At 40.1% G+C, this 17,679-nt stretch overlaps 1 protein-coding gene across 3 annotated transcripts in view; it reads left to right on the top strand.

Moving 5' to 3' along the window:
- LOC148362813 (PDZ domain-containing RING finger protein 4) overlaps nt 1–17,306 on the top strand; it is a 248,545-nt gene extending 231,239 nt beyond the window's left edge. For all 3 annotated transcript variants that reach the window (XM_088340384.1, XM_088340383.1, XM_088340385.1), the window contains 5 exons: nt 1,003–1,101; nt 8,474–8,536; nt 10,554–10,655; nt 12,579–12,707; nt 14,415–17,306. In XM_088340384.1, coding sequence (XP_088196510.1) covers nt 1,003–1,101; nt 8,474–8,536; nt 10,554–10,655; nt 12,579–12,707; nt 14,415–15,767 — 1,746 coding nt within the window. In that variant the 3' untranslated portion in view covers nt 15,768–17,306. The remainder of the gene's footprint in view (nt 1–1,002; nt 1,102–8,473; nt 8,537–10,553; nt 10,656–12,578; nt 12,708–14,414) is intronic.
- The last annotated feature ends 373 nt before the right edge of the window (nt 17,307–17,679 follow it).

Raw genomic sequence — 17,679 nt, 5'->3', positions numbered from 1 at the left:
AACCGAGGTCCCACTGTAGTATTTGTTATATTGTGTGTGTAAAATATGTGTTTAGATTAATTAACATTATAAATGTAAAAAAAAATATATATAATGATAATAATAATAATAATTTACCTTTTGTGTGACACGACGAGCTGGTCGAGAGGAGTAGCAGGTGGATGCAGAGGGGGCGCAATGAAAATGAAACTCTTTCTAAAACTTACACTTGCGAAGATTTTCATGCCCTTAAAATATTTCCTTTGTTCGATTGCTTCCATAATTAATTGATAGTCCCAATTGTTAAGACCATTCAGCTTCGCGGGGATAGCCGTTTTGTGTGCCTTCTTTGTATTTCTTGATAATAGTAGGCTTCATTTTCATCAAATTGTTGAAAAACCATACGTTGTGATTTCTGGATTTTTCTTTTTAGTTTATCTCTCTTACAGTGGACTTGCACCTAAGATGAAAATTTCAGACCCCTCCATGATTTCTAAGGGGGATTTTCTTCATTGTAACAATTTCTAATAAGGAACTTTTGATGAACTTCATTTGCTTTTGTGTAAACATATTCAGTAGAATACAAACAAATTTTTTTATAGGACTTTTGTTTTTGTACAGAAGTTCTTTTCTCAGTTAGGGAATTCTGACCGGGCAAGTTTTCAACCACTGCGCGCATCGTTTGTCGATTCTCTCTGTTGTCAAACGAGTGATCAAATTCCTTTGAACAAATCTCCCGCAGTTCATCCGAGGCCCTGAGCTGTTTTTGACTGCCGTTACCTAAATTAAACCGTGTGCAAATAGGCCGCTCAACCCGTCGACCCGATGCACCGCGACTCCATTTCCTCGTTTTTCCCGATTCCTTTTGAAAAAGGGCCGTTAACGAAATAGTTCGAAACACTCGAAGCTCAAAGAATCTCTGAAGAGGCGCCGATTCTTTCATCTGCACAACACCCGGGGCAGCGTTGATTTTATTTTTTTTATTTTTTTACTATAACGTTTGCTTTGCTCTGCTCCGCGCAGGAAGTGGAGTTGTGTCGACTCAGCAGCCAAGAAAAGCTGGGGCTGACTCTTTGCTACAGGACGGACGAGGAAGAAGACGTCGCCATCTACGTCAGCGAGGTGAGAACACAAATATCTTCACCCTCATGCGAAAATGGCACTACTGATTTTTTTTCGATTTTTTTAGGAGGGTTGTTTTATGCATGGGAGGTAGCGAGACAATCTCAGTTATTCATATTTTGATTATCCTTTGGATATTAAAATATTAATATTCTCAACCCCATAATTTAACTGCTGGCATGAGATAATGGCCTTAAGTATTTACATTCCTAGTACAGTTACACCTCTACTTAGAAAAGAAAAGTACCTGAATAGGACAACATTGACTCTAGTTACAAAGGCGTCAAAAAGTCAAAATACAGTACAGTTTGCGCTGCCATTCGCTGCTCCCGGAGTTCTACCTGGCAACAGTATGTGTAACACATGCTCTTTGTGTCACCCGTTAAAGTTAAAAGATAAACTACTTTTTTTTTTTATTATTTCATTTATTCTTAGGTATTTTTCATGATGTGCCTCTCGCTTTATGTTGATTGTGCAGACATCTAATTTTAACATGCATTTGTTTCAAGTTCTGATGTTTTTTTATGATTTATTGAATAAATAAATAAATCATACTTTTGCAGGGCTTGGAACGGATTAGCAAATTTACATTCAAAAGGTGTTTCTACTTACAAATGTTTCAGATTGAAAAGCTACTCCCAGAACGACTTAAATTTGTAAGTAGAGGTACAACGCTATGCGATAACTTCCGCACTGACGTACTGTTGGGCCTTTATCGCATACAATATTATTTAAAAATCTGTAATGTTTTCGTTAATATTCCTACAAATTCATGAGATGTCGGTAAGGCCATTATCACATGAGAACTCTGTGAACAATAAAACCACCATCACACATAAAATGTTTCAATACATTATACGGTAATTGGCCAATTTTCTTTTTCGCTCGCAACTTTACTGTGCATATGACAATAAACACTTGGAATTGAGTTTAATTCACTCAATTCCATCACAGCAACATCAAGATCGTTCTAAAACAAGATACCGGGAAAATATAAAGCCACATAGCTCACCTAAGTTCTCACATTCAATAATGATACGCAACCATGGTCTTCTTACAACCGTGAGTGTAGTAAATCCAGGAGAGTAAAATATTTACAAATACAGACTAATGAAACATGTTTCTTTATGGCGTAGTTTAGCAAGCTTGCTATTCAGTCATCTTTTTCGGCCAATTGCAGGGTTTGTTTTGGCCCTCTAGCCTATCCGAGGCTCCGAATAACTTCAGCCAATAGCAATCGATTTAACTGATGATTGACACATCTTTTCCGGCCAATTGCAGGGTTTGTTTTTGCCCTCTAGCCTATCCGAGGCTCCGAATAACTTCAGCCAATAGCAATCGATTTAACTGATGATTGACACATCTTTTCCGGCCAATTGCAGGGTTTGTTTTGGCCCTCTAGCCTATCCGAGGCTCCGAATAACTTCAGCCAATAGCGATCGATTTAACTGATGATTGACACATCTTTTTTGGCCAATTGCAGGGTTTGTTTCGGCCCTCTAGCCTATCCGAGGCTCCGAATAACTTTAGCCAATAACGATCGATTCAAATGATGATTGACACATTGGTTAGCCAATGAAACGCCTGTATATAAATCCCAGCATACACCGCGGACTACTCCACGTTCAGGGGAAAATCAAGTCGGCGGCTGTTGCGTAAGTTGCGAGACCTTGCGATTTAATATTGAGCCATATATAAGGCGCACTGTATTATAAGGCGCATGGTCAGCTTTTGAAAAAAATTAAGACTTTTAGGTGCGCCTTATAGGGCTGAAAATACGGTAACAGTTTTTATCCTTTTTCTCGAAAGGTTATTATTGTCTGTTATGCTATTTTTGCATGAGGTTAATCGTATATCTGGACGCTGCCCTACTTATGGACGATCGTTCGTAAGTTGAATTTGTTCCTAAATTGCGTCAGTGCTATATTTTGTATGTTTAAGGTTTATATACGTATGTTTAAGGATTGTATAGGTAACTTGTATTGGTTTGTGCTAAAAAATAAAAATTTCATAAAATAACATACTCTATAAAGATGAATAAAATTAAATCTTACTTTTGGAAGATAAGCTTCAAGAGGTCCTCCTCCGTGTTTGAGAGTGGACGAAAAAAAACCATCCAACCATTTTCTCAACCGCATCAAGCTTTCTTATTCCACTTTCATTTCAAATGAAATGACTCGCCTCTTCTTTACACGTTACACCTACCATAATGGATGCACGAGATATTAAAACAATAAAAATGTCAACGTTCTAGCGTGCTGGAGATACAGGATAGAATGTTTACACACGAACTAGGAATAGGAAGCTGATTTCTTCTTTGGGGTGGATGCTGGGAGACCTCTCACAGCGCCACCCCACGCCGGTAGCGGCGGAAAGAAGCTCTACAGTAATGTCCTGTACTCTGAAAAAGGTTCACACAATACAAAATCTAACTTTCAGCAATGTCCGGATATTTTTCAACATCCCAAAAAAATGATTGTATCTACAGTTTTTCGTAAGTCAAATGGTCGTAAGTATGGGAGCATCTGTATCGCATTTTAGACAGGATTTATGTTTCCCAGTTGCTAGCGTCGCCTAACATCTGACAATTGTCCACGTTTATTAAAGGCCACCTTCCAAAAGATATTCAATACAAGGTATTTATTATTCAGTTCCATGTGTGTTTTAAAACACATATTCAAACACCAAACTTATATCATGGTTTGCTAGCCTAATGCTGGCATATAATGGTTATAATAAGCATCTTTTATTAACACAATTCAAACTGTTAACCAGTATTGCCTTTATTCTTTTTTTTTTTTTTTTTTTTTAAATAATGGATAAAATGTAGTCTCCAGAATTGTGTCGTATTTACTGTTAAGAGCAAAAAACGATTAATTTTTGGAACATTTTCTGAAAGGAGCTGTTTTATTTGGGTGTATTTTTCTTATGTTCTGTTTTTTTCTTTCAGTATTTTGTAATTTTGTTTTTTTAAAATATTTTAATGTGTTATTCTTTTAATGGGGAATAATGTTACCACTTTTATTTCAAAATATTTAATTTCTTTTAATCATTTTTATTTTTTTAAATATTTAGTTTCTCTCTAAATCGAGTACACACGCACCCACGCACACACACATATACACATGTGTATATATATATATATATATATATATATATCTCATCTCATCTCATCAGCTGTACCGCTTAACCTCATTAGGGTCGCGGGGGGGCTGGAGCCCATCCCAGCCATCTCCAGGCAGTGGGCAGGGGACACCCTGAACTGGTTGCCAACCAATCGCAGATATATATATATATATATATATATATATAATAAAATGTAAAAATGTATTCCGCATTTTTGGAAATGTCATTTTTTTTGTTCGTATTATTTTTTCTGTATTTTTTTTATTATTTATCTTTTTTCAATTTGGGGGATTTTTTTGCTTTGCTTTGGAATATATTTCTTTTTCAGAATATAGTTTTCAGAATGTTTATTTTGTGTGTATTTTTGTCTGGGATTTCAGATTGAAGTTTTTCTGAATCACGTTTTGGGTGGGGTTCAGGGTAACTATTTTTCTTTCTTTTTTCTTCACTGTTCCTTTTTTTTAGTTTTTGGGAATATTTTTTTTTTTCTCGATATATTTTTGTCTCCTTTATAATTCACAATGGAGCCGCCCTGAATGCATTGTTTTGTTATCTATGACAAATCAATAACAGACAAAAATAAATTTGGAAAAAATTCTTAAGTGAATACATTATTATTACAACTATCAATTCGAATAAGACAAGTCATTATTTTTAATTTTTCAGCCAACTTATAACATGACAAACAAAATATTAATCACGAAAAAAACAGGTTTCTTAAATGGAATTTTATTTTTATTTTATGTATCTTTTTTATTGAGGCTTACTAAAGACTTGAGATTGTAAAAAAGGATTTTTTTTCAAGTTTTAGCAGCAACATTTCTTCTCGTTGCCTCCGTTTCTCTCGACTTTAGTCTCGGATACGTTTGAAGTGGAAAGCCGAGCGGAATATAAATGGGTGTGCTGCAGCTGCGTTTGTCGGGGAAGAAAAGGATAGAAGAAGAAAAAAAAAGTTGTTTAAGGGAGAGCACCTTGCATTCGGATGAAGCGCTTGAATGTCAGACTGTCGGGAGGAAGCGGTGACTTCTTTGACCTTGAGGTCGGCTTTTTCGTCCGCCAAAGGTCATCTTTCTTCACGCTTGATCGAGCTGCGGCTTAGTAGTGGAAAAAAATGAATTTTTTGTTTTGTTTTAGCAGTAGGTCATAGGAGAAACTTTTGCTCCAGGTTGTTCTCCAACTTGATATTTATGGCTGGACTTAAAAGTGTTGGCTTGTCAAATTCTCACCGAAAATGTGTAGCTATAAATAAAGATCAGATTTTACATGTTGAAAGGGGTCGGGAACCTATGGCTCGCGAGCCAGATACGTTTTTTTTTTTCACGAGTACTTCTGGCTCGGAGACCGAATTAAAAATGTGAAAAACACCCCCCGGGGCCTGATGCTACCACCCCTATACTTCAGAGTAGGGATGATGTTCTTCGGATTGTACTCTTCATTCTTCTTCCTCCAAACACGCTTAGTGGAATTATGACCAAAAGAAACTTTATCCCATGACTCTTCTGTATAATCCAAATGGTCATAGGCAAACTTAAGACGGGCTTTGACATGTGCTGGTTTAAGCTCGGGAACCTTTCGTGCCATGCATGATTTAAAATCATGACGTCTTAGTGTATTACCGACAGTAACCCTTGAAATGGTGGTCCCATCTCTTAACAGGTCAAATCCTGTCGTGTAGATCCGGGCTGATTCCTCACCTTTCTTCGAATCATTGAGACCCCACGAGGTGATATCTTGCATGGGGCTCCACTTCAATTGAGATTGACTGTCATGTTTAGTTTCTTCCATTTTCTAATGATTGCTCCAACAATGGACCATTTTTCACCAAGCTGCTTGGTAATGTGTAGCCCTTTCCAGCCTTCATCATTTCTAAGCGGGAGAAATAGCAAAATAGCTGGTTGTTCAAATACACATTTTCTTCACTATTTATGGCACATTTTCAACTACAGTTTACAGTCATTGTGTCGCACAAAAAGACCAATAGCTAAGGAATCCGTTAGATGGATTCTTATTAAACAATCTATGTTCTCTGTTGACACTAAGTGATGAAAACCGACAAAACAAACTGTAAATACCTAAAAATATCAGCAAAGGAATCAGAGTGGATTGATTAGGTAAGCGGTAGGGATGTTCGTAAGTTGCTTCGGTGCTATATTCTGTATGGAATGTATGTTTAAGGTTTATAAAGTATGTTTAAGATTTAAATAAGTATGTTTAAGGCTTGTATAAGAAACCTATATTGTTTTGTACTGAAATATAAACATTTAATAAAATAATATGCTCTATAAAGTAAACTAAAGTGAATTTTAACTTACTTGTGGAAGATGGGCTTCAAGAGTTTGTGGAAGAAAGTGGCAGAAAAAAAGCGATCCAACCATTTTCTCAACTGCATCATGCTTTCTTATTCCACTTTCAATTCAAATGAAACGACGAGCCTTTTTCACACTTTAAGGCAACCATATTGAATGGATGCATGAGATGTCAAAGTTCTTAGCGCCCTGGAGCTACAGTACTGTATTGTTGTTTACACACGAACCAGGATTAGGAAGCTGATTTCTTCTCCAAGGTGGATGCTGGGTGAACAGCACCACCCGCCAGTAGCGGCGGAAAGAAGTACCGTATTTTCCGCACTATAAGGCGCACCGGGTTATAGGGCGCACCCCGAAAAAATAGTTTTTGGTCCTATTTTTGACATACATAAGACGCACCGGATTACAAGGCGCTACAATGGGAACGTGGACAAAACAGTCAGATAGTTCAGTCCAATTTATTACCCCCTTAACATTCCAAAAGCTTGCAAAGACACAAATGCATCGTTCCATCATTCGGAAGGTTAAAGTCTTGGGATTCAAGAAATGCCAACCATTCCTTTGTATATATTTTCTTTTTCGCTCGCAACTTTACTGTGCATATGACAATAAACACTTGGAATTGAGTTTAATTTAAAAATAGACACTCCATTCCATCCGTTATCTGCCCCGCTTATTACAGAAACATCGAGTTCAGTCTGAAACAAGATACAGGGACAATATAAAACCCGGAGTAGCTCACCGAAGTCGATGTGTTCATAATAATGTGCAGCCAATGTCTTCTTATATCCGTGAGGGTAGTAAATCCAGGAGAATACAATATTTACAAATACAGAATAGAAAAAAATGCTTTCTCTATGCCGTCAGCCACATGCTATACACATTCATCTTTTTCGGCCAATTGCAGGCTTTGTTTCGCCGTTCAAGCCAATGCCAGCCTGTAAATGATAAAAAGGATCCGCCCCTTGACCTCCGAATAACTTTAGCCAATAGTGATCGATTCAAATGATGATTGACACAATTGTTAGCCAATGAAACGCCGGTAAATAAATCCCAGCATACACCGCGTACTACTTGGCGTTCGGGGGAAAATCTAGTCGGCGGCTGCAAGTTAGTTGGAAAACTTTGCAATTTTAAAATTGATCCATAAATAAGGCGCACTGTATTATAAGGCGCATGGTCAGCTTTTGAAAAAAATAAAGGCTTTTAGGTGCGCCTTATAGTGCGGAAAATACGGTACTACAGTAATGTCCTGTACTCGAAATAAAGTGCACAAGACAAAATCTAACTGACAGCAATGTCCGGATATTTGTTGACATCCTGAAAAAAAAGTTCGTATCTACCGTTTTTCATAACTCGAATGGTCATAAGTAGGGGAGCATCTGTATTAATATTTCATTAATTTTATCAAATCATCAAACATCACACAGTAAAATAAAATTTGCTGAAGAATAAGCTTTTGACTGGAGAGCGGTTTTAGCGTCTTTGTTGAATTTTGTCTTGGAATATATGGGGTGGCCCTTTCCTCCTCAAAAAAAATCAAATCAATTTGCTTTCACGGCTCTTTGAGTCAAAATGTTCCCGACCCCTGCATTATTTTTGTTAAGTAATGTTTTCGGTTTATTTATCTTTGTCAAAATCCCATATTCTTGAATTTGTGTGCTTTTTAGCTTGAATACATTGGCCCCTCCCACACCATCTCACCTTCAATTCTGAGCCCGTCAATCTTGTGTGTACCTCCCTTTCTCCTTTAATGAGCTCCGTGCAGGAGGAACGTGATGAAGACGAAGTACGGCAGCATCTTCACGAAAAATAAAACAAATTACCGCATGTGCACAAGCCCCGCCCCCTTACTGTGTCAAATTAGCCTCAGGCGTGCATGTGTCCGGCGTGATGGATGCATGCGAAGCTGGTTTGATTTTTCTTTCGTTTTTTTGCAGATCTGCCCCAACAGCATCGCCGCAAAAGATGGTCGCATCCGGGAAGGGGACCGCATACTTCAGGTGGGCTTTAATTGTGGATCAAAGACAATGATCACACTCAACTGAGTGTTCCCATTCATTTTTAATGGCTACACAGTACATTAAAGGGGGAACTTTCCCCCCTCTGTGACTGTTCAGGCATGAATAGCCCCCCTGGCTGTTTTACTTACCGACTCAGCACCAACCTTCTTTTTTTGCATTGGTGCACACCTCCTAAGGAAAAGTTTAGAGGCAAAACTCGCTAAAGGACTTACTAAGTTGTATCACGCCACTTGAGGGCAGAAAAAAAAATTGCATTACGTACGTCCTATTCATCTTATCTCTTGTTGTAATCACTTTAAATTAAGAACATTTGGTTGGTTCGTTAGACCCCTAACAACTACGGTCGTAGGGGCACCATTTTCCTGTGGTGTGTAATGGGTAAGTACAGCCTGGTGGCACCAATCTCCAGGCCAACATTTGTTTCCACCTGGTCCCGAACCAAGGACCTTTTGCGTAATATGCAAATATGCAAACCACTCCACTCTGTAACCATTTAACACATTGTTCTCCTGACTATTACCTGAGACCTTGAGTAGTCATCGATACCGGTACTGTTGTGGAATGTGGATGGTAACTAATGATAATTATGTAAGTGTCTGGTGAAGGTCGTGGGATGACGTTGTTGAAAGTGGTCACAAGCTGATATGGATCCGGGGCGGACGACCTTCGCGAGATATCTTAACTTTTTTTGAGAACACTATAAAAGCCAATGTTGAACGTCTGGAACTTTGAACGTGTCCCAAATGCAATAAAAAGTGTTACCTTTCTGCCATATCTACTCTCTGCGTATATTTTGGGGCGACGTCCAACGATACCGATACATTACATACAAGTTCCTCTCATTTTCAAGAAAAAGGAACATAATTAAATCGTAACGTAATCGTTTTTTCTAACCATCATCAACATTGAGTGGTCATTGATACGGATACCAGCACTGATACATACAATTTCCTTCCTCCTTGAATAAAATGAATACTGTTTTTTAATCATGTTTTATTGTTTCTGACTGTTACTAATACTGACTAGTCATTGATACTACATGTGATACATGACATGATCTCCGTCTGTTTGCAAACAAAGGACCACTTTTGAATCCTAACGTGATGTTTTTTTCTCAATATTACTTTATTTATTTGACGGCACTCAACTATTGCTTTATTTCAGGTTCCTGGTTGTTAAATAACCGATCGAGGGGTGGACAATACTGGAATCGGCCATAATTGCATGTACCACACTTTAAAAAAGGCCCCGATAAGTCAAGTCACATTTATTTGTATAACTCTTAATCACAAAGGACTTCACAGGTTACAATTACACCATCCCCTGATCTTAAACCAACATAACAATTATATTAATATTTTACTTCATCATCTGCAAAAAAAGGAATACAGTAATTCATTTATTTATTTTGCAGGGTTTGCGTTCCAAAATGGACGCACGATAGTTAAAACCCACTAAGTAGAAACCTTTATTCATTCATTAAATAATCTGTTATACAATGAAACCAAAGAACAAACCCTATTTACAGGTTAAATGATTTGTTTTACAATTAAAATTACTGTACTTAAACTTTCTTCTTACAAATAACTTCTGTACTGTCAAATTATAATATGAAATATAATCACTCTGCTACATTTCAATTTTGAGACAAATGAGGAAACTGTAACTGTGCATTTGTGTTGTCAGACTAATCTACTCGAAAAACGGGGTATGGGGGGGGTTGTTTACGCGTACGACGGCGCCATTATCCCCTGATGACAGCACCATTAGTCTGGCCGGCGTAAAGATGGACGCTCACTGTCAGCGTCCGGTTAATTGTACGGCGAGATGTATGTAGTGTGCAAGCGCAGACCGCCGTAGCGCCGTCCCATTCATAATAAGCGCCGCGTGACGCTCGAGGGCTTTTTACTGTGTGGGAGCTGACCTCTTTTTTGCGCGTGTTTCCACGATGTTCGCCTTTTGTCTGGCGCTAATCTGCTTTGTGTGTCGTCCGCAGATTAATGGGCGGGATGTGCAGGACCGAGAGGAGGCCATGGCTGCGCTCGCCAACGACGAATGCCGTAGCGTCGTCCTACTGGTTGCTAGGCCAGAGATGCCGGTAAGATGGTGGTTAGCCACTTGTACATTCTCTTTAATGTTTTTTTTAATACAGGAGGGGTTGGGAAATACATAAAAAGTCCACGGCAGGGGTCACCTATGTGATTAACACAGACACCAGGTTGACCACCAAAAGCACCTGAGTATCCCGGATACCAGTTCCTATCGGTCTTTGCAATTCTTTAAGAAATAAGATTTCTTCCCAGCATGATGTTTTTGCAGTTGACTGAGCCTATTTTGACCCTACTTCCCAATTATTACAATTGGTAATAACATAATAATAACATACAATTTGTTATTTTAGAAATACAGTAGTACCTCTCCATATGAGCTGAATCAGTTTGCAAGGAAGAGTGACAGACAATGCATACCTGTCAACAAATTGTGTTAGTCGAATAACATTTTTTATACAGGGGTAAAAAAAGGACCGAACTTGTCTTGACCATTTTGTCTCTTATCCAGATTGTCCCAGTCGCTGGTAGCAGACAACAATGTCATCATTGATTGCTAACATTGTCGTAATATAGTCTAACTTGTTACGGGTAAATAAGTGCCACATAGTGTTTGCATGATTTGCAATCATTAATAAGGGGAGCAATTGGCGGAGATTGACAGGAATGAGATCGAAAGACTGTTGATGATACATAAGCACATTTAATTACCCTCTATGTTCCGGTCCGGAGCCTTCGCTCTGAAAATGCTGGTCTACTAGTGATCCCGAGAGCCAAAAAGAGATCCGCAGGTTCGAGAGCGTTCTCCATTCGGGCCCCGATGCTGCGGAATGCTCTTCCCCCTGAGATTCAATCTGCAACTTCAGTGGAACTGTTTAAATCTATGCTTAAAACACACTGTTAATAAATGTCCTGGTTGTTGATTGTTTACGGCAGTACTACTTTGCAAGGGTAACGATGCATGTGCAATTGGGCATTCTTCGAATTTTTACATTCTGAACTTCCTATTCTGAACTGATTGAAGAAAGAAAAATGGAGCATTGTGGGGGGGAGTTCGTCCAATAGCACAGGGGTGGCCAACCCAGCCCTCGAGAGCCGCATGTCCTGCATGTTTTTGGAGTTTCTCTTCCTTGATGAAGGGGATTCCAATTAAGCTCCCACACAGCTTGTTATTGAGCTAATCATTTGCATTACATGAGAAACCTCCAAAACAAACAGGACATGCGGCTCTCCAGAACTGGGAAGGCCACCTCTGCAATAGCAAATGAGCATCATCATGTGTCATGACACAAACCAATGGCAGACAATAATCATTTACGTTGTTGTTGACTGATACCAGACAGGCATCTCTGAAACGTCTGACGTAATTCGAGGAAATTTTGTATTATGTAAGTTTATGGGTACACAAGATAATTTTTTGTTGATGTTGTATGGTGACGTAAAAAGATTGTAGGGGGGAACAATGTAACCCAGGGGTTACGCAAGAACAGCAGTCAGAACATATATGTGAAAGATTGGCCGTGAAATACGATTTTAACTCTAATTGTTCGTGTCATCCAAATTTTACAGTTGATTGTGAGGGTCAAAAGTCATTCTCCTTCTTCTACCTTCTCTTCACCACCAACGAAGCGCCCCATCCCATCTATTTTTTAACAAAGCGCAGCCGTAATTGACTTCCGACGGCAAGCAATAAAAGCTAACGGCATGCTAATGCGACGCTCGGCCGAGGCCCGCGGCCGTATCGGCGAAAGCAGTCGTGCCGCAGTGCAGCGGAGGCGGCAGTCACTTCTAATTAAAAAGCACCGCACACTCGTAAATTTTTGAAAAATCCCGATACCGATGAGTCGGATCCGGCGGGAGAAGTAAAAAGACCAACGCCGCAGAAACGACAGCTACAGTATCTCGTAACGTCGGCGGTTGCTTTCAGCGATTTTGTTTGTGACGCGTAAATGAGAATTTTCCTCCCTTCGCAGCTGGAAGAGGCCTGGCTGGACGACGAGCACAGCGAGTTCCTGGAGCAGCTTAAGATGGAAATGCTGGAGGAGCAGCAGCGCGAGGAGATGGAGTTGGCCGCATTCCAGGAGGAACAAGACAGCGAGCAGGTTGTACTTTATGTCTCTGCTTGGAAATCATGCCAGGAAAAACTCAATGGTGATAAAATTTATCTCCAAAATTAGTTTTTTCTTGTTCATTATCCAAATCGGTGGCTGGTGCGCCCTGCATAGGCCCCTGAAAACACTTCAGTAGCCGCCAAGCTGGTTCTGAAATTAGCTGACCAATGATGGGTCATTGTGATTTTCTAGGACAATGGATTACTAACTGACATGCTGCTTTAGTGCAGGGTTCTCCAACCTTTCTGAGAGCTACTTTTTGTTATTAATTAGAGCAAAGGACTACTGGTTAGATATGCCATTCTAAAATAACAATTCATCAAATTATTAAAATGTTAATATTATGTTATTACTAGGTTAACTATTGGAAGTATTGTTGAATAGACTCAGACGACCACTCAAAAAGAGACTTTGCTAGAAATGACCCAGCCCTAGTGAGGTATTTTCAGAACCAGTCTGCGGGCTACTGAGGTGTTTTTAGGGGGCAGGCGTTGGAGACCTCTGTTTTAGTGGTAGTCTGAGCCTATTTTTACTCCCAATATTTATTACTTGGCAGTAACACAATAAAAACAAGTTATTTTAGGAATGCTTATCAGCCTTTCATGCTAATCTGTAACAAAGAATTAGCTTTTAGCTTTAAAAAGGTTTCTAACCCCTGATCTAAATCTTTAATCATCTGTTTTTTATTTAATGAGTCATCTTAACATTGGTGTATTAATATCTTGGGTTTTTCTTTTCGTTTAAAAGAGGAGTGATTTTTATCCTCCTGAAAAAAATACATTTTTGGAGACAACAACATTTGTAAATGAGTAGACTCTGGTATTGCACAGAATTTATCCAGATCTGATACAAATAAACAAAGTATTAAAATTGTGACTAAATCCTGCTAACCTGCAATGTAAAAATAAACATAGCTATGCAATAAAATGTATTTTATAGAAGCTTATAGTTTGGTAGACATTCAAAATAAGGAGAGAAGGCAATGATGGATTTTGAACTCGCAAGGAGAACAGGGGAGCAAGCCCAGACTCTAGATAAGAGATTCCAGTTGGTTCAAATGTTCCCTCCCTGAGCATTTTCCTTTAATTCAATCTCCAAGGTTACAAAAGCAGATGCCCCCTAAAGAGTGTGGTCATCACAGAAAAGCAACAATGATTGGCCGATAGTGATTATGACATGAACAGTTCAAAATGGTCAAAAATAACGAACAGCGGTGAGGTAAAAGTTAAAATAAACGCACTAGTATCCTATGCAATCTCCTTTGTAGATGTCTAATATTAAAAACAGAATAAGCTTATTGCAATTGATCTATAATTATTGTAAAAAGTTAATTTTTTGTTTTTGTCAAAGTTGTATCCGTTTTCTTGTACATCTTATGAGAAGGAAGGTAACAAACATGTGTATGTGAAAAACTCTTATTCCTTACTGTTCTTAAAGTAAGGAACAGAAATATTAAGAATTATATGTTTGATGTGTTTTTAATATAGGGCACCTTTAAAGGAAATTTCATAGGATGCTAGTTCCTTATTTGCGCTGTCGTTCATTGTTTTGACTATTACGCCATTGTCGAAACTGGCATATCTGAAGGCTTTTCTCCCTGTCCTCCTTGCATGTTGAAAATCTGTTGACGTCTTCCCGCTTTATTTTGAGTGTCTACTAAAGTTTCAAATTAACAAAAGGGTTTATTTTCCTTTCCAGCGAGAAGACGACGACAAGCCCACCTGCTCCACCCTCAGCCAGCAAGAGGACGGCGGTCGGATCTTAAAAGAACGACGGGACAATTCTGAGCGCAATGTCCTAGCGCAGATCCAGCGCCGCCTGTCGCAGTGCCTCCGCGACCGACGTCTGGACGATGGACAAGTGGACGAGGGGACTTCGGCGGAGGGCGATCGCTACCAGCAGCTGCTGGAGCTCAAGTGCCAGATCCGAAACAGCGGCGAATACGATCTCTTCTACAGCCGACGCAGCACCATTGAATGCAGCATTGCCGAAACGGGCGGCGTCCAGCGCGAACTCCGCATGCTCAACGAGGAACTGCGCAGCATCGAGCTGGAGTGCCAGAACATCATGCAGGCGCACAAGCTCCGAAAGAACCAGCACACGGTCGGACTGGGTCACGACAGGTCGGACAAGGACAGCTCTAGCGCCTATAACACAGCTGAGAGCTCCCGGAGTACCCCCCTGGCTATGGACCGCTCCCCGGAACATTCCCTTCAGAGGATGGTGAGCCTTACCAACCAGAGGAACAAAGGACTCGCCGCCGGGCCCTCGCTCAGCCCCATCCCGGCACTCCCTGCCAAGAGGACCAGCAGCTCGGACCACAGCAACCCCTCCGAGTCGGACCAGATGCTTCAAAATGAGGACGGGCCGCGACAGGGAAAACCTAAACCCAGCTTGACGCAGATCCCTTACTTCTCGCCTTCGCATAGCTCTCAGCGTCGGCAAGCCGAGGTGCCGGCGCATGCGCGTCACTACCAGAGCTACATGCAACTGATCCAGCAGCGCTCGGCGGTGGAGTTCGCCCAAAGCCAACTCAGCCTGCTGAGCGTGTGCAACAAGGAACCCCCTCCCGCAGTGTCACCACCGCTCCTCTTGGACGAACCCAAAATGGAGTGGAAGGTGAAAATCCGCGGCGACGGGACGCGCTATGTCACCAAACGTCCGGTGCGTGACCGCATCCTGCGTGAACGTGCACTCAAAATCAAAGAGGAGCGCAGCGGCGGCATGACCACCGACGACGACGCCGTCAGCGAGATGAAGATGGGTCGATACTGGAGCAAAGAGGAGCGTAAGCGGCAGCTGCTGCGTGCCAAGGAGCAGCGCAAACGAAGAGAGTTCATGCAGCGGAGCCGCCTAGAGAGCCTGAAGGAGAACCCGCAGAGCGGAGGCGAGGCTAGTATCATTGAGCTAAGCCACAAAAAAATGATGAAGAAGCGCAACAAGAAGATTCTGGACAACTGGATGACCATCCAGGAGCTGATGACGCACGGGACCAAAGCGCCAGAGGGGACGCAAGTGCACAACGCCTTTCTGTCTGTCACCACTGTGTGAACCTGCGCTCTTTTTTTGTTACCTGTGGCAGGATCGGTCTAATTGCCTCGTTCAATGCGGCGTTTTTATGTGGACTAGAAGACTATTTTTCACAATTTGTAAGCCTGAATGGATTTTTGTAAAGAGTTTTATCCGTGGGGTAGGGGAACCCTAATTTTCAAGAACTGGAGTCCAGCCTGTTTCCAATGTCTATCTGCTCTGACACAGCTGATTCAATGTAAAAGATCAATTGCCAAAGGTATGCGCAAACGAATGCTCGGTGGTGCTCGGGCTCCTGCCTCTCAGAACTTTTTTTTTATTTTTTAATTATTGATCAATGACATAGTCTGAACACATATGCATATTAAACTTTCACTTTCTTTCACAGTAAAGTAGATCTGTGGGAAACTAGATCAATCCAATCTGAACTGGGGGTTTTAAAGCAGGATTGCCCTATAGTGAGTAATTAGCAAATAACTTCCAAACCCGTAACACCCCTGATAAAAATAATAATATGACAAATAGTATATAGTAAGTACTACTTTATGTGCTATATATGTGTATTTGATTAAAATTTACTTTCAAAAGAACTTAAAATGTTGGTGTGTTTTATTAACGAGGGATGGGGTGACATGTGTCAGAGGGAGTCATTAGTATGCCCCAGTGGCAGTCTGTGACATCATGTCGCACTTGCAGGAGTTCAATACAGTTTACTTCTGCATACCTACATATTTTACCCTTCTAGTCTATTTTTGTAACAATATCCAAATCACTAATGTGGATGATCTATGATAAATATGATTATTCTCAATGTATTTACAAAGCACACGTGAATTTGACCCAAATGAAGAGAAAGGCAAAGTGGGAGGTAGTTCTGCCAATAGAGCATCAGCATTTTTCTGATCTTAGAGATGTACCATGCACAGTCTTATGAACAAACACTTCGATATTTTAATTTCAGTTTTTGGGCACATAAAATAATTTGTTGCTGTAAAGGAGTGTTAAAAAACATCTTATAGCGAAAAAAAACATAAGGTGGGGACGCTGTATCCCAGGGGGTCCACTGTAAATGCATATGCTTTATAGAGCCATTTGTTTTGTTTCCTGTATTCGCCTATATACTCCAGCTGTGTTAGAGCAGGGACACGATGAAAACAGACACAAAAACAGCACTCCCTACTGTTTTTCTACCGCTTGAGAACAAGGTTACCGCAGCACTTTTCATATTTCAACCAGATCAAATGCAAATCCTCAATAACAACAATTCATATTTAGTTCATTAACATGTTTTCAAACTTCTTTTCCTTAGCTGAATTGTATCATTTGCCACTGAGCAGGACTCAGCTGATGGGAACCATTATTGCAGTGTTTACATTGATTTCAATTGGTTTCTTTTCATGCAAAATCGCACGTGTAAATTTCCCATACGGAGCGAAAGTCTTTGTTTTGACTTTTCAAGTGATGGCGTCGTTGGCAAATGTGTAGCCAGTTGGGGAAATAATGTGATGGTGCTCTTTAAGAAATAAATGACAAATGGTCAAAAGTTTTTGCTTTATAGAACATTTGTTTTGGACCTTTATTTTACATCTTGAACAGCGATGTTAAACCAAGTTTGGCTCTGGGGCTGGATCCAGACTTACTGTTCTCTTTGTTTTTCAATACAGTGGTACCTCTACTTACGAATTTAATTTGTTCTGGGAGCAGCTTTGTAACCTTAAACATTTGGAAGTAGGGACGCCTTTTGAATGTAAATGCTCTAATTAGTTCCAAGCCACCTAAAAGTGTGATTTCTTTTTTTTTATAAATCATAAAAGAGCATCAGAACATGAAACAAATGCACATTAAAATGAGATTACCGCACAATAAGCATAAAACAAGAGGCAAAAACAATTATAAATAAAGAATTATATACTGGACTGTCTCAGAAAATTAG

Source organism: Urocampus carinirostris, chromosome 7 (assembly GCF_059441175.1).
Source record: "Urocampus carinirostris isolate Australia breed hairy pipefish chromosome 7, RoL_Ucar_1.0, whole genome shotgun sequence".
Lineage (NCBI taxonomy): Eukaryota > Metazoa > Chordata > Actinopteri > Syngnathiformes > Syngnathidae > Urocampus > Urocampus carinirostris.
This window is presented reverse-complemented; position numbering and strand designations above follow the sequence as displayed.